The sequence below is a fragment of the Rhinolophus hipposideros genome (genome assembly GCF_964194185.1).
Source record: "Rhinolophus hipposideros genome assembly, chromosome: 4".
Classification (NCBI taxonomy): Eukaryota; Metazoa; Chordata; class Mammalia; order Chiroptera; family Rhinolophidae; genus Rhinolophus; species Rhinolophus hipposideros.
The window spans coordinates 30,495,477-30,521,758 of NC_138050.1; the positions used below are offsets into that span (position 1 = coordinate 30,495,477).

Consider the following 26,282-nt stretch of genomic DNA (forward strand, 5'->3'; position numbering starts at 1 on the left):
GCGGGGCCTGGAAGGGCTGACTACAACTCCCAGCATGCCCGGCAGTGTACGTCTTGGGGCATACCACACTGCATCTCCTCGCGGATGGATAATGGGTGGGAAGCTGAAAAATTATTTTCGGTAAATTCTATTGGTTGAGATATTGGTATCCTAAATCACTCGTGAGTCTTTTTGCGTGTTCCACATACGGATTCTAACTCTCCGCAAGTCCTCCCGTAGCGTACTTGGAATGGGTTCTCCCGTACCCCAGGCAATGCGCCACAGTAAACACTAACAGTGTTCAGATGGTGCGGTGGCTCTGCTCGGCGAGGTCCCGCGCATCAAGCGCTTTCGCGAGGGTGACGCGCACCCTCGTCGCTCCTGCAGCTGAGCTAATCTGGACTGGAGCTGAGAAGGTCTGACTTCGGTTGTCGGATTGGGTCCCCCTCCGAGAGGTGACGACTTGGTCCTCGTAGCCGCCACTTGTTGCCCTTTAGATACCTACCTCCTCCGAGCTTCTGTTTCCCTAATGGGAAATCTTTTCGCTCACATCGCACCTCAGCCAGAAGTTTTCTGCCTCTCGCGCGCACCATCCACGGCACTTTATCCATCCCTTTCGAAGGGAACTTGCCATATTCCACTTCCACTTAATTATTATGTTCTTGTCTACTAGAGTGTAAGCTCTCTGGGGGCAGCATCGCTGTATTTTAAAACCTCAGTTTTCATACCTCCCTCCTACCCGCGAGCCTTACCCAGAAGAGGGATTTGCAAAGTCTCTGCTAAATAAATGAGTGAATGATTTTGTAAATTGTGCTCAAGAAGAGTTAAGTAATGAAAAAATTCAAGGCAAGAACTTATCGCCTGGCTTCACTCCTTGCCTCTCTCTGTGGCTCGCGTTGTTGTGTGCCAGGCACTGCGTAGACACTTGGAATACCGTGCGATAAGAACCAAACGCATACCACGGGTCCTGCTTTTGTGGAGCCACGAGTTTAGTGTGGGGTAAACAGCTGTTAATTAAAGGATCCCTACTTGGTGGATGTAAAATGATAAACCCATTAGATAACCATGGCGAGACGGCTTCGAAAGAGAAGCAACATGCAGTTATGACGAACGGAATGAAAGAAGTGATGAATGAGCTGAATACGAAGGCTCAGTGGTAATGGGGGGAACGAAAGTGTTAGTGCCATGGTCCTGTGGCTGGAAAGAGCCTGACCTGAGAACTTAAAAAGGACAAATGGAAGCCTGGTACCGAGGAAGCGGGAGGGAAGAGGAGGGACATGGCGATAGATTCAAGACATAAACCCAATGTTTGATCTATTCACTAATGTACCCCCAGGGCCTAGATCTAGTTGCTGTTTGAAAAATGTGATGAAATGTAGGCAAGTATTCTCAGCACTTTGGTTCTCCATCTTAGAACATGTTCAATTAAAAAAAGATCTAAACAGTTGCTTGTTTAATGGAATGTGATATTTCAAAAGAAAACTCACAGTTACTGTCTACCCTTTAACAAATACTTTGAATTCATGGTGGATTTTTGTTTGTTTTGTTGTTCTTTTTAATCTTGCTTAGGCAATTGCCCTCTCCTGCCATTAAACTTGAAAAAATCTCAAGAACTATAGGGTGATACCTATATGTATGGTGCATTCTGAAAAGCTAAGTTATAGTTTTCAATATGAGGGACAAAATGGTATGTTTAAATCGTGGGATCTAAACTGAAAATGGCTGCCTTATGTAATTATTATTTTTAAATCTAACTTGAACTCAAAAGAAGGATGTTGTTTACACAGTGTTTATACCATACTATACAGTAATAATTTTGTCATTTACTACAGATGAATTGCAATGCAACAATGCTGTCATACACATTTCATAATTTGTGGATATTTCACCTGGAAAGTCAAGGAGAGGGTTCATGTTGATAATTTGGAATTCCATTATTCTTCTTCAGACAAAGTCAATTCTTTCCCCACATAGTTTGGGACTATTTTTTTATAGTGAATGTTAACTTTCAGACTGAAAGTAATTTGGACAAATTTAATAATCACCGTTTTCCTAAGGAACCTTTTGAAGTTACCAATATAGATAACACCACCACAAGAAGCAACCATGCCTGCAGAAGGAGGGAAAACTGATATGGAGAGGATTGGCCTCTTCAGTGAGATGGGATATATCACTGTTGGTGATAAATATGTGTCACAATTTAATCGTAAGTATATTTGGTTTTCTTTACAGCCTGATGTTGGACGTTTTCTATATGAAAATTTGGATTTGATATTTAAGTTAAGTTATATTTTTAGTGGTTCAAATTTTAAAGCATTAGTTCTAAAGTGGAATAAACTTGTGAAATTTCAATAGAGTTAAGAGAGAATTTAATTTTATAAGAGCAGGAAGCTCATTTTATTGCATTAACCTACCTTCATGTACTCTCCTTATAGGTAATTTCATTTCTTTCCAAGGGTTCATGGCAGTTTTCTCCCAGAATATTTTGTTTTTGCCTTTTTTTCCCTTAGATGGAACACTCTACTATACAAATAGCATTTATATTTGCATCCAAAAATGCCATCCATGATCCTTTCTCGAAAAATGAAATGCTAAATGAATAGCTGAGGGAGTGTTAGAAGAGCCATAAATAATGACCTAAACTAAAGTAAATAAACATTTTAAATGTCTCATTTACATTTTTGGCTATTCAATGACTTCTATGCAGTAATAAGAAAGAATATACTGATATGAAACATCTCCAAGATATGTTATTAAATTTAAAAATCAAGGTGCAGAATAGTGTATATAGTATTCTAAACATTAAAAATAGAGAAGAGTATGTATGACGATATTTATTGGAACATGCGCAAACATTCTCTGGAAAACAAAATTAATGTCATGATGCCTGTGGGAGAGGAACTGAGTGGCCAAATGTGGGAGGAAGATTTATTGTAAAAATATTTATACTGTTGAATTTGGAACCATGTGAATACATTTCTTTTCAAAAATTTAAGTTAAAAAAATCAATGGTTCAAATTCACATTTACATAACCAGTTGATTTAAGGATTGTTCGCACTGCAAAAAAATTTTCACATTACCGAAGGACTTCCCAAATTGAGCTTACCTAGATCTAAATTATAAAAGAAGTCTAAATATTCATACAAACAGCCTTTTAAAATTACAGGGCTGCTAGTATTTCATTGTGTAAATATACTACAATTTATTTATGTTCTGTTGATAGACATTTGAGCTGTTTCTTGTTTATGATAATAATGAATGAAGTTGCAGTCTTGTTTATATCCCTTAGTCGGTATATGCACTCATGTATCGAGTATATATCCAGGAGGAGAATTACTTCAGTCTGAATATGGAACCTAATCTCTCTCTCTCTCTCTCTCTCTCTCACTGACATCTCACATAAGCAGTGTTTCCCAGTATGTAGATGGGAAGCATTAGATTAGATAACTTTTAAGGTCTCTTCCAGCTCTGAAATTCAGTGTCTATAACCAGGACCTTAATCTAATTATTAAAATGTTTTAACGAAAACCTCTTAGGTTTTATTGTCAACATAGCCTTTAACATAGAGCTTTCAGTGAACATGTTGAAAGTCTTTTAGGTCTTAAAACTCATTGGCCCAAATTACATCTTGAAAGCTTTTCTAAGTTATTGTTCATATTCTTTAATTACTGGTGAGCTCAAAATTATGATATTCCTAATTTATTTTTAAAGGACCCTTTAATGAACCTGCAAGCAAAAATAAACAGATGCTACCTGGAGGATCCAAAGAAATGTCAGATCTCCAAGCAGGTTATTTTGATCCCCATTTTGTAAGGATTTTTGAAGGTGAAGGCTATGTAAGTCTGAATCAAGTCAGGAGACGGCATATGATGGAAGAAACCAAAAAAAATCTAGGCAAAGCCTTCCTCCCTAGTAATGGAGATAAAAAGCTGTAAGTGTTTTGGGGAAAAGTCCTAAATACATCTCCTGCACCTTTCTTTCTAGCCGAAATTGTTTGTTTTTCCATAAGATTTATGTATGACTCATTTTTTAAAGTATGATTCTTAGGTTATTTTGTCTTAGGTGAGGACATAATTATGTTGGATGATTTAGGTTGACAGGTAAATTTGATTAAATTGATGTTTTTATATCACATTAAATTTTGGATTATCTATATCACTGTTCTCTAGTAGTTTATATAATAAAGGCCAACTAAATAATGAAAATAAATTTGACCAAAAGCCTGGCAATAGCCAGGTGAGGGAAAAAATTGCCTTGGGTCATCATCTCTGTACTCTTGACTTTTTTCTGCATAAAAAAAAAGTTTACAAAGTATTAATAAAAAAAGTGAAATTAGAAGAAGCTTTCTTTCATAAAGAAGATAATTTATCAAAGATACATTATTTAAAAATCATTAACAGTATTTTAAGAGTGATAGCTGTCAATGTGAAGATTCATTTTTTCTTAACTTTTAATCATTAAACAAATAAAACCATATAGCTTATATTATATCATATTTTATAACTAAGCTTTATAATATGACGTTAACTTACACTGAATAATGTCACTCTCTCAATTTAGAATTTATGGTGGATGAGGACTGGTTGAAGGCTAATTTTGTGCTTATTTGTGGTATTTGCTTGAGTTTAGTAAAGCTTCAATCTTCTCAAAATTATTGTTTTTATTAAGAGTGGGGAATCTCTTCTCTGTCATTATAGTTGAGTCTTTTCTGACCTTTTTACATTTTGGATAGGTTTCAGTTATTTATTTTTAATATTATTACTTTTTTCAGAGGATTCTTCAGTTTCTTCTTAGATATAATTTTTGGGTCACTACTTTATTTTTTTTACATGTAATGTGTGTATTTTTCCCTTTAACTTTTTCCTATTTTTCAGTGCTCTCGCCCCATGAGCTACAACTTATTGTGGTAATAATTGGGAATTGCTGCTGTGATACATTAGATTATTATTTTTTTTTTCTCTTTTGCTTTTTTTAAAAAAATTATTAGTTTCAGTAATATTATTCAGCAATATTCAGTAAAATTTATTAGTACAAGACAAGGTAATACTTAGACGTTCATCATTTATATCCCTCACTCTGTGAACCTCCCTCCCCCCAACCACTATCCCTCCGACCTCGCACTGAGCCATCACATTATATATATATAAAATTATAGTTGGCATTCATTAATGTTTAGCTTCTGGTGTACATTAGATTATAATATACTTATATTCATTTGTCAGCCAAGAAATATTGTTTTGTAGTTAAACTATTGTTTTCCTTTCTTTTTAAAGCTCACAAATATGTGAAAAACATTTGTAATTTAGGGATATACAGAAAGTGTTTCCAAAAAGAGTGATTGGTGGTATGAATAAGAAGCCTTTATACTGGTACTTATTCAACACAAAATTATGGAACCATAGGCATTTAATAAATTTTAAATGTATTGATATTTAATGCTTGCATTGAATCACATGCTACTTAGATTATTCCTGTGCATAGTTGTTCTTTTCTCTGTGATGTCATTGCTTTATTTCTTTATTGCATTTTAGAATTTTATTACATGTATTTGTAAATAGTAATTAATGAAAGTGAATGTCTTCTCCCAATGGAACCTTTATTTGTAGGCCAGAGATAATAAGTAATCAATATTGATATCTTTCTAGTTTTTGAAATTTTTAATTTAAATGTATAAACAGTGTCAGGTCTTGATAATAATACGGTTTCATTTGTCTTGGAGACCATTTTCTGATTATTAAAGCTTGTTAGCTTCATTGATAACTTGCAAATCAGAGACTATGACTGTTACTAACATTAGTTATCCTTTTTATTGTGAAAAATTTAAAGAAAATATTTGTGAAAATTAAGTGCTAGATGCTAAATGGTTTCATTAAATGTGTTATGTGGGCTCAGAGATTTAAAATTAAAATTGAAGAAAAAAATATTTGGTTAATTTTTATCTATAATAAAGTAATAAATATAAACCAAAAAGAAGAAAATCAGCAAAATTCTATGAGACTCAGTTGGCCTTTAGCAGTGGAAACAATACTTATGAGTATGTTTTGAAAGTGTGGTTTCTAGTTAGAAACTGGTCAGAAGTAATCAGCCATTTATTAGTTAACTTTCCATAAAGTACCAAGAAATTCATCTAAAAACACAAAGGGTCTATTTATTATTATAGTTAACTGAATTAATGGAAACCTACTTACTAGATATTATGAAATTTTATTTAAACATTTATAATAAGCATAAAAATTAAAAACATCTGTCTGAAAAATGAGGAAAATTGGACTTAAAACTAACACAAATTGCTTTTTTTCTTATCAAAGTTATACAGGTCAATTCCATTGCATATATTTTGCTCCTTATTCAATCATTTTTTATATTGTAGTAAAATGTATATAATGCAAAGTTGGCCATTTTAATCGGTTCTGTTTTTTGTTGTTTTTAACTGTATTTAAGATGTGGATTAGGAAGCTACTATGGAACAATAGGTGGTCCAGTCCCATTCTTCAGTGTGCAGTCAAAACCCAGAGAAAAATATGAGGCACCTGGAAAGAATTTATACACAAACCCAGGAAAGAAAGGAACTGGATATGGGTAAGATATATTTAATACTTTAATTTGTTTTGAATTAAAAAGCTCCGGACCCTGAAATCACTATTATTTATTTTCCTTCCTTAGCTATGCAAATGTTACCATAGGTAAACAGTTTTCACACTCAGCTGATTTCTACGATGCAGCAAAACTAAATTATAAGGTAAAATAATCCATTTTAACTTTTTCCAGTCTTTCTCATTTAGTTGATTTAGAGAATTCGCTTGTAATCTAATTATGGTTTGTTTTCTTTTATGTATTTGTATTACTGGGGCAATGGCAGACTGATGTTTGTAAATTATGATAGTTTTACATTTTTGACATTAGATTTCCACATCTTGGTAGAGATCCTCTCAGCTCTTCCCAGGACGAGCTTTTATCTGCCGCTATAATTTACCACATCTATCTTACATCTCTCTAAACTAGCTGTGAGACTTCTGTTAACTTGGCCTGATCAACTCCATTCTATTTTGAGTAAAAGAGTCATATTTTAAACCTTAGCCATGTTCCCTCCACACTCTAATATCTTGTGCCTAAAAAAGTGTAGTAGCACTTTGGGGCTGATCAAGCCATTATGAGTGAATGGAACGGAAGAGTGATGGAGAAAAGTAAAAAAGTAGAGGTGGAGAATGGATGTAATACCTACAGAAGAGAATGGATAGGAGAAAATTACTCACTTCATTAAATGGCAGAAATAAAAACTGAAATGTAGTAGCATGTTCCTCTTACACTCATTTTATACAATATGAAACATTCACTTATGTGGAGAATGCCTACATGTGAATAAATAGGAACTCTTATACATTTTGGAACAATATCAACATAATTTAACAATGTCAGCATAAATTAAAGCTAGTAGTAATGACAAGTCAAGTTTGTTTGGACATTGAGCAACAGAAATTAAATGACAACAATTTAATGTTTTTATATTTTTTGTTTTTTCAGGCATACAATTTTCAATAATTTTGTTGTTAATGCTTTAAATGGCAGTGGGGCAGTGAGATAGAATAGTGGGCAATTTGGCAAATGGGCGTTTCTAAACCAGGAAGAGTATTCTATTGAATTGGGCAGAAACCTTGGTCATTTGAAATTAAGCTTCTCTATTTCTATGTATTATTCAATTTATATAAAATTACATATAAACTACTTTTCATCTGTAGAGATAATAGTAAGTAATGTACGTATAAATACATGTAAGCATTTTTATCAATGACTCAGTAGCCTTTCATCCTAAACTTTATGGGTATAAGATAATTTTTCTCCTTACATTGAAGTTCTTTTGTTCTTATTTTCAGAATTTATTATTCATTAGTGAGAAATTTGGTATCCCTGGATTTCAAAATTGTGAAAATAATTTTAAAAGGTACCCTTGCCTTTTCTTTTTGAATTTTAAAGAGATTACTTCACTGTATTTTTTTTAAAAAGATTTTTATTAAAATATAGCTAAACATACAATATTATATTATTTTCAGGTATACACAATAGTTATTCAACATTTATACAACTAAAGAAGTGATCACCATGATAAGTCCAGCATCTAAAACACAAAGGGTACATCGGACACTGTACCACCCTATTGCAATATTATTGACTATATTCCTTATGCTGTACATTACATCCCTACGACTTACTTGTTTTATACCTGGAAACTTAAACCTCTTATTCCTCTTCATCTGCTTGCACCCCTTTTATAAATTCTTCAATTACAGTTGACATTCAATATTGTTTTATATTAATTTCGGGTGTACAGCACAGTCGTTAGACACATATAATTTAAGAAGTGATCCCACTGACTAGTCTGGTACCCACTTAGCACTATACATAGTTATTACCATATTCCCTATGCAAAATAATCCACATGATTATTTTGTAACTACAAATTTATACTTCTTAATCCTTTTACTTCTTAACCTTGCCCCCCAACCCCTTTCCATCTATCACTCCAAAAAATCTAGTACTCATCAGACACCATATATAGTTATTACAATATTATTGACTATATTTCTCGTGCTATACCCTGCATCCCCATGACTACTGTGTAACAACCAATTTGTACTTCTTAATTCCTTCCCCCTTTCCACTCACCCTCAACGCCCCTCCCATCTGGCAACCATCAATATGTTCTCTATATCTATGAGTTTCTGTTTTGTTTATTTATTTTATTCTTTAAATTCCACATATAAGTGAAATCACATTGCATCTGTCTTTGTCTGACACTCCACCCAGCACAATACCCTCCAGGTCCATGCATGCCACCGCAGACGGCAAGAACCCATTCCCTTCCCTGGCCGAGCAATATTCCATTGTATATATGTACAACCTCTTCTTTATCCATTCTTACATTGATGGACACTTAGGCTGCTTCCATATCTTGCTGCAATGAACATATGGATGCACAGATCCCCTCGAAGTAGCATTTTGAGTTTCTTTGGATAAATACCCAGAAGTGGGGTTACTGGGTCCTTCTTTGTTCTTTGTTATAGCCTTTGTTTTAAAGTCTATTTTGTCTGGTATAAGTATTGCTACCCCAGTTTTCTTTTTGTTTCCATTTTCATAAAATAACTTTTTCCATCCCTTTACTCTCTGTCTATGTGTGTCTTTCAATCTGAAGTGACTGTCTTGTAGGCAGCATATGTAAGGTTTTTTTTTCTTATCCATTCAGCCCTCCTATGTGTTTTGATTGGAGCATTTAATCAATTCACATTGAAAGTAATTGTTGATAGATATGTAGCTAACTATTGCCATATTACTACGTATTCATAATTTTGGTCTTTTTTTTTTCCATTTTAAAGAAGTCCTTCCAGCATTCCTTGTAATACTGGTTCGGTGGTAACATTCCTTGTAATACTGGTTAGCTTTTTCTTGTCTGAGAAGCTCTTTATCTGTCCTTCAATTCTAAATGATAGCCTTGCTGGGTAGAGTAATCTTGTTTGTTAGGTCCTTGCTTTTCATCACATTGAATATTTTGTGCCAATCCCTTCTGGCTTGCAAAGTTCCTGTTGAGAAATCAACAATCTATGGAAACTCCCTTATAAGTTACTAGTGCCTTTCTCTTGCTGCTTTTTAGGTTTTCTGTTTGTCTTTAATCTTTGCCATTCCAATTATGATGTGTCTTGGTTCATCTTGTTTGGGACTCTCTACACTTCCTGGACTTGTATGTCTATTTCCTTTGCCAGGTTAGGAAAGTTTTCAGTCATTATTTCTTCAAATAGGTTCTCAATCCTTTCCTTTCTCTCTTCTCCTTCTGTTACCCCTATGATGCGAATGTTGTTACGCTTAATGTTGTACCAGAGGTCTCTTAAACTATCCTCATTTTTGTGGAATTTTTATTTTTTTCTTCTAAATTGCTGATTTGATCCTCTGCTTCATCTAGTCTGCTGGTGATTCCCTCTAATGTATTCTTCATTTCAGTTACTGTATTCTTTGTTTCTGACTGGTTCTTTTTTTTATGTTTTCTATCTCCATTTTTGTGTTCCCTATCTCTTTGTTGAAGTTCTCCCTGAGAGCATTGAGCATGCTTATAACCAGTGTTTTGAATTCTGTGTCTGGTAGGTTGCTTGCCTCCATTTTGTTTAGATTTTTTTTTCCTGGAGTTTTCTCCTGTTCTTTCCTGTGGGATATATTTCTTTAGTTCCTCATTTTGGCTGCCTCTCTGTGTTTGTTTCTATGTGTTAGGTAGGTCTGCTATGTCTACCAGTCTTGGCTGGGTGGCCTTATTTCATAGGGGCCCTATGAGGTCCTGGCACAGTCTCCCTGGTCACTTGTGCTGGGTGCTCCAGGAGTGTCCCTTGTGTAGATTGCGTGTGCCCTCCTGATATAGTTGAAGCTTGATTGATATTGGCACATTAGTGGGTGGGGTTGGCTCTTAGGCTGACTGGCTGTGGGGTTTGGCCACATCCACAGCTTACAGGCTGCTGTGTTGGGCTTACCCCACTGAGTGGGATTCACCCCAGCAGGCTCTCATGCCTGCTGAGACTGCCCTTCGTATGTGCTGCTTGTATGGCTAATTGGACAGTGCTCTACTGTGGTCTCAGCCAGCCTCCAAGTATGTTGGTCCTGGAGCCTCTTGGGAGGGGATTGGGTGCAGACCCAGGTCACCCACTGCTTGTGACTGGAGAGGCACTACCTGGTAGAAGCTACCAAGCAACCCATGATTGTTTGCTGCCTGTGCTAAATTTAGAGGCATGTGGGAAAGGCCACACTGAGAGCCAAGGACAGCTACCACCAGTACGGGGCCTGGGGTAGCTCTGCAAAAAGCCAGGACACCCCGAGGCCTGTTGCCACCTGCCAGTTTCAGTAAGGTTTAGCGGCTGTTAAAGCCTCAGACAGTATGCAAGTTGGGTGAGGAAGGGACTCAGGGAATCACCCCGGAGGAGGAGTTGTGGTCACCAGGTTAATGTAGATTCTGGTTTGGTACCAGTGCTGAGGCTGGAGCTACTCAGAAAAAGTCTTAGGGCACACCGAGACCAGTTGCTGTCCCCCTGGGTCCTGTGGACTCTGTTAGTTTTCCAAGAAAGAATGCAATTTGAGCAGGGATGGGTGCTCCTGAGAAAGTGGTTAGTCTTTGGGGGAGTTGGGTAGGGCGGGGTCCCAGTGAGTCAGCATGGCAATGCAGCAGAGCTCATCAGATCAATCAGATTCAGGTTTGGCCTTTGGGGGAGGACTTAACACAGAAAAGATGGCGGCCACCTGCTGGCTGCACTGGGAAAATGGCGACTGACCTCCAACCCTATCTCTAAAACCACATAGCTCAGTCTGCCCCCGCTATGACTCCAACACCCCCTCGAGTTACCGTCCCTTCGCTGGAGCCCAAGGTTAGTGCCTGGGAGTGAGAGAGTCTGTGCGCGGGCTGTTTAGGAAGATGTCTGGGTTTCCTGCAGCCTTCCATCTCACCTGGATGTTCAGAATCCCCACTGTTTTTCACAGATGTTGTGGGGGCTCCTCTTCCTGGCGCTCAGTACTCCAGTCTGGGGAGAGCCTGTTGTGGGCCTGGGATACCTTGCTGCTATGGGAGGCACCTCTGTGGCTGAAATATCTCTCCTAATTCCCGACTGCCATATGATGGTTTGGGGCCTGTTTCTCATCTCCGCCCCTCCTACCAGTCTTGACGTGGCTTTTTCTTTATATCCTTAGTTATAAAAGTTCTGTTCAGCGAGACTTAAGATGGTTCTCCAGGTTGATGGTTCTATAATTTAGCTGTAAGTTTAATGTGTTCATGGAAGGAAGCAGGCACATTGTTTTTCTACTTTGCTATCTTGAATCTCCACTCCCACTGTATTTAATGTTAAGCATTATAACCTTTGCTTTTATATTTGGGCATATTGAATCATACACATAATATATCATGTATAATACATCATATATAATATATTATGAAATATATTGTGCATATATGTACATATACAAACATATAAATATACATAGAAATGTTTGTATTAGCATGTCCTTATAGGGTTGAGTGTATATAAACACATCAATCACTTTATTTATTTTTTGCTTTTTTTCCTTCTGTTTTTTGTTTTATTTAGATACGATTGATACATAAAATCATATTAGTTTCAGGTATATAACATAATTGTTCGATTTTGTATACGAGGATTACCACGATAAGTCGAGTTAGCATCCATCACCACATAGAGCTACAATTTTATTTTTCCTTGTGATGAAGATTTTTAAGATCTACACTCTTATAGGAGATTTCTTTCTTTTAAAAGACCTTTTACTAAAATATAACTAACATACAATATTGTATTAGTTTCAGGTATACACCATAGTTATTCAACATTTATATACCTAAGAAAGTGATCACCCTAAGTCCAACAACCATCTGAGACTATGCCACGCTATCATGATATTATTGACTATATTCCATATGCTATACATTACACCCCCATGACTTGTTTGTTTTATACCTGGAAATTTGAACCTCTTATTTTCCTTCACCTTCCCCCTCCCTTTTTAAATTTTCAATTACATTTGACATTCAATCTTATTTTATATTAACTTCAGGTGTACAGCATAATCGTTAGCCAATTACATAATTTGAGAAGTGATCTCCCTGACTAATCTAGTGGTGACCTGCCACTATACATAGTTATTATGATGTTATTGACTATAGGAATAGTGACTATGTATTCCTATAGTCAATAATATTGCTATGCTATACCCTACATCCCCGTGACTACTGTGTAACAACCAATTTGTTCTTAATCCTTTTCCCTTTTTCACTAACCCCCAAACCTTCTTGCCACCTGGCAGCCATCAAAATGTTCTCTGTATCTATGAGTATGTTTGTGTTTCATTTATTTATTTTGTTCTTTGGATTCCATTCATAAGTGAAATCATATGACATTTGTCTTTCTTTGTCTGACTTACTCAACTCAACACAGTACCCTGTAGGTCCATCCATGTTGTTGCAGATTGCAAGGTTTTATTCTTTTGTTATGGCTGAGTAATATTCCATTGTGTATAGGTACCACCTCTTTATCCATTCAGGGACACCCAGGTTGCCTCCGTATCTTGGCTTTTATAAGTAATGCTGCAATGAACATATGGATGCATATGTGTTTTCGAATTAATGTTTTCAGTTTCTTCGGGTAAATACCCAGATGTGGGATTATGGGGTCCTTTTTTGTCACTTGTTGTCACCTTTGTTTTAAAGTCTATTTTGTCTGGTATAAGTATTGCTACCCCAGATTTTTTTTTTTTCCATTTTCATTTTTGTGAAATATCTTTTTCCATCCCTTTACTTTCAGTCAGTGTGTGTCGTTTGATATGAAGTGAGTATCTTGTAGGTAGCATGTTACAGGTCTTATTTTCTTATCCATTGAGTTAAGCTATGTCTTTTGATTGGAGCATTTAATCCACTTATATTTAAAGTGTTGATAGATATGTAGTTACTGCCATTTTATTATTAGTAGTTTTGATTTTTTTCATCTTAAAGCGATCCCTCTAACATTCCTTGTATTACTGGTTTGGTTTTGATGACCTCCTTTAGCTTTTTCTTGTCTGGGAAGCTCTTTATCTGTCCTTCAATTCTAAATGATAGCCTTGCTGTGTAGAGTAATCTTGGTTGTAGGTCCTTACTTTTCATCACTTTGCATATTTTGTTTCAATCCATTCTGGCCTTCAAAGTTTCTGTTGAGAAATCAGCTAACAATCTTATGGGAACTCTCTTATAGGTAACTAACTGCGTTTCTCTTGCTGGTTTTAAGATTCTCTCTTTGACTTTAACTTTTGGCATGTTAATTATGATGTGTCTTGATGTGGGCCCTTTTTGGTTTCATCTTCTTTTGGACTTTTTGCACTTCCTGGGCTTGTATGTCTATATTTTTTGCCAGATTAGGAAAGTTTTCCATCATTAGTTTTTCAAATAGGTTTTCAGTTCCTTGCTCATTCTCTTTTTCTTCTCGTACCCCTATCATGTGCATGTTGGTACGCTTCATGTTGTCCCAGAGGCCTATTAAACTATCCTCATTGTTTGGGTTATTTTTTCTTTTTGATGTTCTGATTGGGTATTTTCTGCTACTTTATCTTCTAAATTACTGATTCGACTCTCTGCTTCATCTAATCTACTGTTTATTCCCTCTGATGTATTCTTCATTTCAGTTATTCTTTATTTCTTCATTCTTTATTTCTGGTTCTTCTTTTATGTTTTCTATCTTCATTTTTATGTTCCCTATCTTCTTTGTTGAAATTCTCCCTGAGATCATTGAGCATCCTTTTAACCAGTGTTTTGAACTCTGAGTCTGGTAGATGGCTTTTCTCTATTTTGTTTAGATTTTTTTTTCTGGAGCTTTGTTCTGTTCTTTTATTTGGGACATGTTTCTTTGTCTCCCCATTTTAGCTGCCTCCCTGTGTTTGTTTCTATGTATTAGATAGATCTGCCCAGGGCCACCTGGCTTGAGTCACAAAGCAATCTGAAGATGGTCATCACCCATACTGGGCTTAGAGGTGCCACAAGAGGCGAAGCTCGAACCGAGACCAGCTGATGCTAGTGTCAGGCTTAGGGCTGCTTAGCCAGAGTTATGGAGCATGCCAAAGCTTTTGTGAAGCTTTCAGAGATTTTTATGAGCCAAGACAGGCAGTTTGTACAGAAAAGCCATTAGAAGTGGTGTGGGTGTGCCCCAAAGTTGGGTGGGGTGTAGTCTCAGGCAATCACCAGGGTGGTGGTGGGCAAAAGGTGATATCCAGTTTGATGGAGACTCAGATATGGTAGCCATCTGTGCCTGCCTGCAGGGACGTGGGAGGACTCAACAAAGGAACAAAGTGGCACATACCCAAACAGAGCTGCCCCTCCGGCTCTCACTCAGAAGCCAGACAACTCTGTTGCTCCCTATATGTCCCTGGTGACTTTTGAGCTGCTGCCCCAGCACTGGACCCAGAGTGAGTGAGTCCATCAGTGAGTAAGTTTGTGTGCAGGCCCTTTAAGGGGAGCGACCGGTACTGCTGCCCACCTTGTCTCACTCAGCCACAATGTCCACTGGTTTTCACAGCCAGAAATTATGGGGATTTCTCTCCCCAGCACTGGAACCCTGGGGTAGGGATCCTGGTGTGGAACTGGGAGTCCTCACTTCTCCGGGGGTGAGGGTGGAACTTTTGCAGCCAAGATATTCCTCCTGATTTGGTCACACATGGGTGTGTGACCAGTTCATTCCTTGTCTCTGCCCCTCCTACCAGTCTGGAGGCGGATTCTTCTGGATGTCCTTAGTTATAAGGCTTCGGTTCAGCTAGTATTCCACTGTATTCTTGCTTGAATTGTTTCTGACAAGAAATCTGCTGTCATGCTTATTTTTGTTTTTCTGTGTGTACATCTTTTTTCCTCTGGCAACATTTAAGATTTTATTTATCACTCATTTGAGCATTTTGATTATGATGTGCCTTGGTGTTTTACTCATGCTTCTTGTGCTTGGGATTTATTGAGCTTCTTTGATCTGTATGTTTTTGTTTTCACTACATTTGGAATATTTTGAGCTGATATTCCTGCAGATCTTTTTTTCTGTTCCTCTTTCTCCTCTACTTCAGGGTCTTCAATTACATGTGCATTAGGTCTCTTGAAAGTATCCTACAATTTAGCAATGCTTTGTTTACTTTTTTTAATTCTATTTTTTCTTTCTCTATTTAATTTTGAATAGTTTCTTTTGCTATGCTTTCAAAGCCACTAGTCCATTCTTCGGCAATGTCCAATATGCTGTTAATGCCATCCTGTGTGTTTTACATCATGGGAATCATGTTTTCTAGCACAGGTGGTGGAACCAGCACCCATCCTAGCTCTGTTTGAGAGCTGGACATTTTTACCTCTCATCTTTTTAAATCGTTTTTTTCTTGGCTTTGAGCAGTTTCCTCCCATATATGTGCTGATTAATACTCAACTGAATATTCTAGGGCGGGGGTTGGTAAAACAATTACAATATTCTAGAAAAAGGTGCTCCTTAAAGTGTTGCCTTACAATAACCTGTATCAGAATCACCTGGGGTAACTGTTAAAACTGCAGATCAATGGGCCATACAGCAGACCACTAGGATCAGAAATCTCTGAGGGAAGAGCTTGGTAATTTGTAATTTAAGTAACTATGATGTGATTCATGAAAACTAAAATTTGAGAAACATTGCCCCCCAAAATAAATGGAATGGTTGTCAGTACCACTGTGGTGTGAGAGAGGTGGATCACCAAGACGGGGTGAAATTCCTGTAGGTTGGAGAAAGAAAGACAAGCAAAAGCAAGAAAAAAATCCAAAAAGAATGAAAAATTCTGAAAGTGTTTCAGCAGTGTTCTTAAAAATGAAAATTTGTCTTCCCTGGATTATCTATTTTGGATTTCATTTACCAAGTGTTTTCAGTTTCTGTTGAATGATGAAATACCAGATTTTATATTTCAAAAAAGTGAAAAAGTATCAGTATTCACTTTATAGTTGTCTTTTGGAATCTATATTTCATAACATGAAAATGTTTTTTGTATTTTATTAACAATCATTTTCATACTTTGTATTGTCCTATGGAGAATATTGCAATTTGGGAGGGAAAAAATGACCCATTTTGCTTAAGTGCTGGGTCGCTAATAATATTGCAATATAAAAATGTTATAATGTAAAAAGTAAGAATTCCTCATTCTTAGAAGTAAAAACTGACATTTATTGAAGGCCTATCGTACACCAGGTACTTTATATACATAACCTCATTTAATCTTTACCACAGCATGGGTGTGTGTGAATATTATTCTTATTTACAGTTGAAGAAAATTTGACACGAAAAGGTTCCAGAGTCCCTGAGAAATTCTAAAAAGCAGGAAGGAGTTAGAGTTTGAACTAAAGACCATCTTTTTTTTACTACGTCATATCACCCAGATAGTTAATATAATTTGTTCAGGTAATAAATAGATCTCTATACTTCAAATAAATATATATCCAATATGAAGAATCATAGTTGTGCTTGTTGATAAGTAGGCGTATCTTTTGTATCATAAAAACAGAACATAAAAAAAGAATGTTTAAGAAAATGTGAACTTAGCAGTATATGTTAAAAAATCTACATGCTTATATTAAAATTAAAAGAAGATTCAATTTCTGCATTACTATCAATTTGAGTAATTTATGCTACCCAATTTCAAATTCTTTAATTTACAGAAAGAGAATGAAAAACACCAAAGATTACTTAAAGGGGCACCTTTCAAGTTAAATCTTTACCCAAGGGCATATTTTGATACCAATCCTTATCTGTTTGAGAAAACTTTACCACCAATTAAAAAAGCAGAGAAGAAAGACATACTCGCAAGCCCCTTTAAGCCCTCTTCTCCTGGTAAAAAGGTAAGTTAAAAATTTTCAAAAATGAAAATAATTTTAAGCATTTTAAAGAAATGGTGCCTCTTGCTGTCAAATTATTTTATTGCCCATATTAAGTAATAAACTTTTGTTTGTATTCACACCAAGAATTGTGAAATACTTTTTTACAAAATTATGAAAACTCACAAAGTATGGCGAGTGTAGGGAGTAATGAAGCTCTTATAATGAAATGATTATTAATCAGTTCAAATATATTTGAATTTACAATGTATTTTCTAATTGCCTCTCTGGATATTAGGTACAGTTTTTCTCAAAACCATAAAAAGCCAGACCATCATTTAGTTTTTGAAATTATTAAAATGAGCTGTCTCATTCTGCTGAACTTTACAACTGTGAATAAAAGTAAAAATGCTTCTTATAGTTTATAAACCTTAGTACTCTGTTTTTTCTTCTGTGAATTGCCTGTTTATTTTCCCTGTAGATTTTATATTAGGATGTTTGTCTTCTTCAAATTGATTTTTAACATCTTTTCGTATGTTAAGGATATTGTTCTTTTGTCATTTGAGTTGAAAAAAATACATATATGTTTTTTAGTCTGCTGAATGTTTGATTTGGTTGTAGTATTTCATGCTAGTCAGAAATTTAGTAATTTGATGCAGTCAAATTTATCAGTCCTTTATGCTGTTTTATGATGTCATAATTTTACCACCAATATTAGAAAAATATACATTCTTGAGTTCTATTAATCTAATCCTTTTGCTTTTCAGTCTTTATCTGAAATACATTTTAATGTGAAGAGCGAAGTAAACATCTATTATTTATCTTTCTTTTTTAAATCTGTGTAAGATTGTTTAAAATTTTTGTTTATTAAATTTATTGAGGTATCATTGGTTAGTAAAATTATATAGGCTTCAAGTGTATATCTTTATAATACATCATCTATATATTGCATTTTATGTTCACCACCCAGAGTCAGTTCTCTTTCCATCACCATATATTTGACCCCCTTTCCCTCTTTTACCAGCCCCTTCCCTACTTACCCTCTGGTAACCACTAAACTGCTATCTGTTTCTATGAGTTTTTGTTTGTCTTATTCCTTTCTTGCTTTCAGTTTTATATCTCACACGTGAGTGAAGTCATATGGTTCTTGACTTTTTGTGTCTGACTTATTATGCTTAGCATGATAATCTTGAGATCCATCCATGTTATCCCAAATGGCAGTATTTCATCTTTTATTATGGCCGAGTAATATTGCGTTGTATATATGTACCACATCTTTTCTGTCCAGTCATTTATTGAAGGACACTTTGGTTGTTTCCATGTCTTGGCCAGTGTAAATAATGCTGCAGTGAACATAGAGGTACAAATATCTTTATGGATAAATCTTTTCAGATTTTTTTGGCAAATACCTAGAAGAAGGATTGCTAGGTCATATGGCAATTCTATTTTTAATTTTTTGAGGAACCTCCATACTGTTTTCCATAGTGGCTGCACCAATCTGCATTCCCACCAGCAGTGTATGAGGGTTCCTTTTTCTCCACAGCCTCTCCAACACTTGTTATTACTTGTCTTGTTGATGACAGCCATTGTAACAGGTGTGAGGTGGTATCTCATTGTGGTTTTGATTTGCATTTCCCTAATAGCTAGTGAAGTTGAACATTTTTTCGTATCTCTGTTGGCTGTTTGTATGTCTTCTTGGGAGAAGCGTCTGTTCAGGTCCTCTGACCATTTTTTAATTGGATTGTTTTTTTGTTGTTGAGTTGATACAAATTCTTTCTGTTGATACATATATTAGATATTAGCTCCTTATTGAAGGTGTTGTTTCCAAATACCTTTTGCCATTCAGTTGGTTTCCTCTTTGTTTTGTTGATGGTTACTTTTGCTGTGCATAAACTTTTTAGTTTGGTATAGTCCCATTTGTTTATTTTTGCTTTTACTTTGCTTGCCTTTGAGGTCAAATTCATAAAATCCTCTCGTAAGCCCAAGGTCCATAAGTTTAGTACCTGTATTTTCTTCTATGCAATTTATTTACCTATGTTTAGGTCTTTAATCCATTTTGAGTTAATTTTGGTGCATGGTGACAAATCTAGTTTAGTTTCATTCTTTTGCATGTGGCTTTCCAATTTCTCAGTACCATTTATTGAAAAGGTTTTCTTTTGTCCATTGTATGTTTTTGGCTTCTTTGTTAAAAATTATCTGCCCATGTACATGTGGGTTTATTTCTGGGTTTCCACTTCTATTCCATTGGTCTGTGTGTCTGTTTTTCTGCCAATACCATGCTGTTTTGATTATTGTTGCTTTGTGGCACAAATTGAAGTCAGAGAGTGTGATACCCCTAGCCTCGTTTCTTTTTTGTAAGATTGCCTTGGCAATTTGGGATCTTTAGTGATTCTTTACAAATCTGATGACTTTTTGTTCTATTTATTGAAAAAAATGCCATTGGGATTGTATTAAATCTGTATATTGCTTTGGGTAATATGGCCATTTTAACTATGTTGATTCTTCCAACTCATGAACATGGAATATCTTTCCATTCTTTGTATCTACTATTTTTTTAAATAATGTCTTATAGTTCTCAGTGTAAAGGTCCTTCACATCCTTTGTTAACTTTATTCCTAGATATTTTATTCTTTTTGTTGCAATTGTAAAAGGAATTATTTTTTAAATTTCTTTTTCTGAAATTTTGTTGTTAGTATATAGTCATGCAATGGATTTTTGTACATTGATTTTATACCCAGCAACTTTACTGTATTCATTTATTGTTTCTAATAGCTGTTTGGTGGAGTCTTTAGGGTTTTCTATATAAAGAATCATTTGCAAAAAGTGACAATTTAACTTCTTCATTCCTAATTTGGATGCCTTTTATTTCTTTCTCTTGCCTGATTGCTCTGGCTAGGACTTCCAACACTATGTTGAAAAGCAGAGGTCATAGGGGACAGCCCTGTTGTGTTCCTGAACGTAGAGCAAAGGGCTTCAGTTTTTCACCATTAATTATTATATTAGCTGAGGTTTTGTCATATATGGCCTTTATTATGTTAAGGTTATTTTCCTCCTATACATTTTACTAAGTGTTTTATCATAAATGGATGTTGTATCTTGTCAAATGCTTTTTCTGTATCTATTGATATAATCATATGAGTTTTGTCCTTTATTTTGGTTATGTGGTGTATCATATTGATTGCTATATGTATATTGAATCTCTTGTGCCCCTGGGATGAACCCCACTTGGTCGTGACGTATAATCTTTTAAATGCATTGTTGTATTTGATTTGCTAGAATTTTGTTTAGGATTTTTGCATCTGTATTCATCAGAGATATTGGTCTGTAATTTTCTTCTTTTGTGTTATCCTTACCAGGTATTGGTATCAGGGTAATGTTGGCCTCATAAAATGAGTTAGGGAGTATTGTCTCTTCTTCAGGTTTTTTGGAAGAGTTTGACTAGGACAGGTATTAGATTCTCTTTGAATGTTTGGTAGAATTCACTGGTGAAGCCATCTCGTTCTGGACTTTTGCTTTTGGGAAGGTTTTGGATGACTGATTCAATTTCCTTACTATTGATCGGTTTACTTAGATTTTCCAGTTCTTTGTGATTCAGCCTAGGAAGGCTATATGTTTCTAAGAACTTGTCCATTTCTTCTAGGTTATTGAATTTGGTGGCATATAGTCCTTCATAGTATTCTCGGATGATCCTTTGTATTTCTGTGGTGTCTGTGATAACTTCCCCGTTTTCATTTCTGATTTTGTTTATTGGTGTCCTTTTTTATCTTAGTGAGTTTAGCACTAAGGGTTCGTCAACCTTATTAATCTTTTCAAAGAACCAACTCTTTGTTGCATTAATTTTTTCTATTGCCTTTTTGTTTTCTACTTCATTTAGTTTTGCTCTGATTTTTATTCTTTTCTTCCTTCTGCTGACTTTGGGTTTCCTTTGTTCTTTTTCTAGTATTTTAAGATGTAATGTTCGATTGTTTATTTGGAATTTTTCTTGAGATAGGCCTGTAATGATATGAATTTCCCTCTCAATATTGCTTTTGCTGCATCTCAATAATTTTGATAGTATGTATTTTTATTCTCACTTGTTGCTATGTATCTTTTGCTATCTCCTCTTATTTCTTCTTTGACCCATTCGTTCTTTAATAGCATGTTGTTTAATCTCCAAGTATATGTGTTTCTTCCTGCTTGCTTTTTGTAATTGATCTCCAGTTTCAAAGCCCTGTGTTCTGAGAATATGGTTGCTATGATTTCAATCTTAAATTTGCTGAGGCTGGCTTTGTGTCCAAACTTATGATCTATCCTTGAGAATGTTCCATGTGCACCAGTATAGTCTGGTCTAATGTGTCATTTAAGACTGATATTTCCTTATTGCTTTTCTGTTTGGATGATCTATCCATAGTTGCCAGTGGCATGTTTAGGTCCCCTACTATAATTGTGTTTTTGTCAGTTTCTCCCTTTAGTTCTGTTAGTAGTTGCTTTATATATTTTGATGCTCTCTGATTGAGAGCATATATGTTGATAAGTGTTATGTCTTCTTATTGTACTGTTGCCCTTATCATTATGAAATGTCTATCTTTGTCTCTTGTTACTTTTTTATCCTGAAGTCTGTTTCATCGGATATGAGTACGAATACACCTGATTTTCTCTGGATGCCATTTGCTTGGAGTATCGTTTTCCCCCCTTTCACTTTGAGTCTATATTATCCTTGTAGCTGAGATGTGTCTCTTAGAGGCAGCATATGGTTGGGTTTTGTTTTTTGATCCAATATGCTTCTCTGTGCCTTTTTATTGGTGAGTTTAGTCCATTTACATTCAGGGTGATTATTGATGTATGAGGCTTTCCTATAGCCATTGTATTTTATGTTTTTCTGATAGCTCAGTGTCTTCATTGTTTCTTTGCCTTTTTGTTTCTGTCTATTATTTTAGTTTGGTGGTACTTCCTGTTTCTTCTTTTTTGTTATGTCTCAGTTCTGGATGTTCTTTTTCTTTTTTTTTGAGTTGTTACCATTAAGTTTATGTAAAAGAAAGTTTTATATGTACAGTAATGCTTTTTCTTAAACATGCTTCTTATCTCCATTCCTCTCTGCAAATTCAGACCTTTATTCTCTCCCCTTTTATGTTTTTATTGTCACAAATTATCTCTATGTTCGCTGTGACTTGTGTTCTGAGTTGCAGTAACAAATTGTCTTCTTCTCTTTTCCTTGTTTTTATCTTCTTTACCCTGTGTGTTATGTTTAATCGTATAGTATCCTATTCTATGTAGGGGTTGCCATTTCCTACTTTTTGTCTGTCAGTAATCCTGCTAGTAAACCAATGTTACTAAATGTTAGTAAACCATTTAGTATACCTAAATGGTTTTTATTCTCTTATCTTTTTGTTTCAGGTCAAATAGCCTCTTTTAGTATTTCCTCTAATGCAGGCCTCATGTTGCAAAATTCCCTCAGCTTCTGTATATCTGGAAAGGTCTTTATTCTTCCTTCATATCTAAAGGATAACTTTGCTGGATATATTATTTTTGGCTGGTAATTTCTCTCTTTATAGTTTGAATATTTGATTCCACTCCCTCCTGGCTTATAGAGTTTCTGCTGAAAAGTCTGATGATAATCTAATGGACTTTGCTTTGTAGGACATAGCCTTCTTTTCCCTGGCTGCCTTGAGAATTCTTTCTTTGTCATATAATTTTTGTCAGCTTCAATATAATGTGCCTTGGAGAAGGTCTGTTAGGAATGAGGTAAATCGGTGTTCTGTGTGCTTCTTGGATTCAAGGATCAAGTTCTTTCCATAGATTTGAGAAGTTCTCGTCTACTATTTGTTTGAATAGACTCTCTGTGCCCTTCTCTCTCTTTTCTCCTCCTGGTATGCCCATTATTCTTATGTTGCTCTTTCTGACGGAATCAGGTAGTTCTTGTAGAGTTCTTGCATTTCTTTTAACTCTAAAGTCTCTTTCTTCTTCTATTTGCATAATTTCCAGGTTTCTATCTTTGATATCACTAATTCTTTCCTCCATTTAGTCAGCTTTGTTTCCTAAACTGGCTATTTCATTCTTTATCTTTTTTACTGAGTTATTCAGCTCCAGAATTTCTATTTAGTTCTTTTTAAAATTTTTATCTCTTTGGTAAAATATTAATTTTGTTCATTGTTTTATTTCTGAGTTCATTAAACTGCCTGAGTTTTCTTGCATCTCATTGAGTTTTTTCAGAACTGCAATCTTCAATTCTCTGTCATTTAAGTCACATATTTCCATGTGATTTCCATGAGATTTTTAAATTTTTTTTCTGATTGCCTTGTTACCTTGGTTATTCATGGCGATTACTTGATTATTTCTCCTCTTGGGCTTTTATGGGAGTGACAGCAGGTTGATATGCAGAGGTCTTTCTTTTGCCTTCCAGTAGGTTGTGCTGGAGTGTTTTATTTTCTCTTGAGCTGTTCAGGCTTCTTATGTTGTGGTAGATTTCCTGGGGAGGTGGGCTTCTTCTCTGTGACACATTTGCCTTGGTATCAGGGCACCACCCCCATGGGAAGATGTGGTGGGTGATGGGATTTGGAGCCTCTGAAATCCCAGTGCTATCCCTGCAGCCAGATGCAGAGCTTTGTGCCTCAGCAGCCCTGGGTGCGCCTGCTGCCATCAGCTGGGAAAGGTGGGAGCAGGATGGGCTGGGAGAGGTGGCAGGTACTCTGCTCTCCTCTGAGCAATGGCAACTGCCAGACCACAGCTGTCTTGCCCCTGTAGCTCCTCTGGTGTCACTGAGATTAGCCACACCTTGCATTCGCTGCTCAAGAAATGTCTCTCCAATTCTCAGGGCTTTAAATATTTTGCTCTTTAATCTGACACTGCTACCATTTTGGGGGGTAGCAAGCTCTGTGAGATTGGCAGGAGGTGGTCAGGCTCTGTGGCTTTGTTTTTCTGCCTGGCAATGAGAGCTCTTTGAGTCCTATTGTCACTCTTCTATATTCAGTTTTTGCCCCAAGCTCTCTGCCCTGATTGCTGGGTTCAGCCCCATTACATGCTGATCCCTCAGGCAGGGTTACTGGGGCCACAGAGAGTCCACCTGCAGTCTCAATTCTCCCCTCTCCCAGAACTCATTGAGCTCCAGGCTGCGACCCATGGCCCCTGTCTCTGCACTTCCTCCTTCCCTTCTCCAATGTTTGCTCCTATTAGCCTACCTTCAGATGTTTCAACGCGTAGATCTCTCAGACGTGTTTGTGTGTTGCATAGGGAATCTTTTGTTGAATTATAGCTCTTCAATTTGTTGTAATTTCCAGGGGACATTTCAAGGAGCACCCCTCATGCTGCCGTGTTTCTGGCATCTTGTTTTTATCTTTTTCAAAATCCAGTTTTTAGTGCAGGAGGAAACTTTGGGGGAAGGATGTGTTCTATATCTTGATTGTGTTCATGATTTCATGGATGTAGACACCTGTCAAAACTCAGAATTGTAAACTTTAAATGGGTGCAGTTTATTGTACAGGAATTAGACTTCAGTAAAACTGATACTTTTTAAAAAACCAATTGTTCATAATCTTACTGATAGAATAATTTTTAACACCACTGCTTTGACTCATTAAATCAAAATTCCCATTTTTTGAGTTTTTTTTTCCTGAATTTCCTTTCTATTGGACTGATGTTTGTTTATTTCTACCACTATCGAATTACTTTTAATTATTACTATTACATTTTAATATTGGGTTATCTAGTCTCTTCCTGTTATTCTATAAAAATATTGGCTGTTCTGTATCTATTCTCTAGAACTTTGGCATTATTTGTAAAGTTCTGGGGAAAAAGACTTTTGATATTTTGCTATAAGGTTAAATCTTTAGATTTTTAGATGTAGTCACATATGTATAATTTGAATCTTCTGATCTAGAAATAAACTACTTATTAAAACTTTTATTTGCCTTATAGAATTTTATATTTTACTTCACATAGGTTTATACATCTTACCTTTATTCTAAGGCTCTCTTTAACAGTTTTTATTCCCATCGTATTTCCCCTCATTATTTTTCTTTATAAAATATCTGATATTTTTAAATAACTGGCTACTTCATTAAACTTGCTTATGTTCTAGTGGGTATTCTGTTGATTCTTATAATATGATTATATTATCTGCAAATAATTTTGCCCCCTCCTTCCCAATGTTTATATCTCTTATATCATGCTCATATCTGTCGCGTCCAGCGCAACAAGGGCAGTAAAGGTGCGAGAAGGGGCGGTTTGGGTTAAGTTTTTAAGAAAGAAAGAAACAGAGACTTAATGCAGTTAAATCTCTCAGAAGGCCAGGGGTCTCTCAGTCTCAGAGGACTGGAGCCCAGAATAAGGCTGACTGAAGGTTTTTATTGATAGGTATACAAATACAAGAAAGTAGCATTGTTTCTTACACGGTCTGTGAGACTCACACATCATAGCAGAAAAATGTTTATTCCAATCACCCTTTGTCTGTAAACAGCCGAAGCACAAGGTCCCATGATGTCTTACCCAAGGTATGTACTTTCTCAAGGTCAAGTCTTTCATATTGTAACAGCTCTGTAGAGATAAGTGGAGAGAACTGATCTTTGTTGTCCTCATGACTTCTCTCACAAACAGGTGCCAGGGAAAAGCCAGAGCCGGCAACAGACTTTCCCAGGCAGGGGGAAGGGGAGGCAAGGCCCTTTCCCATACAAATCTAAGGCAGCTCATTGGGGGGGGGGGTCCCCACTCGGTTCCGCCTGGCTTAGGTTGTATCTCCCGTGAGATATCTTACCTGTCTTTGGCTGCAAACCATCTTTTCGGGACCAGACAGAGAGACATAAGGTGTAAACACAAGGATGGAACAGAGTCCCAGAAAGGCACAGTCTTACAGACTCTTCTTTCCTTAAGGAAAGACACAGGGGGACAGTTGGCTAGGCTGTTGTGTGACTACACATATCCTATTGCTTAGGCTAACAATAGTGGCTGTCCTTGCCTTAATCTTGAGTTTAATTGGTA

General features: G+C 36.1%; 1 protein-coding gene across 10 annotated transcripts in view; it reads left to right on the plus strand.

The window, feature by feature from the left end:
- The first annotated feature begins 46 nt into the window (after positions 1-46).
- The window catches only part of CFAP96 (cilia and flagella associated protein 96), a 30,894-nt gene continuing 4,658 nt past the window's right edge, over positions 47-26,282 (plus strand). The window contains exons 1-6 of one of the 10 annotated variants that reach the window (XM_081046072.1): positions 47-120; positions 2,037-2,185; positions 3,692-3,911; positions 6,422-6,559; positions 6,644-6,719; positions 17,178-17,357. In XM_081046072.1, the coding sequence (XP_080902198.1) occupies positions 2,086-2,185; positions 3,692-3,911; positions 6,422-6,559; positions 6,644-6,719; positions 17,178-17,357 (714 nt within the window). In that variant the 5' untranslated portion in view covers positions 47-120; positions 2,037-2,085. Of the gene's footprint in view, positions 121-252; positions 435-932; positions 1,136-1,811; positions 2,186-3,691; positions 3,912-6,421; positions 6,560-6,643; positions 6,720-17,177; positions 17,358-26,282 lie in introns of those variants that run through there. The other 9 variants (XM_081046068.1, XM_081046071.1, XM_081046070.1 and 6 more) reach the window with 9 other exon arrangements.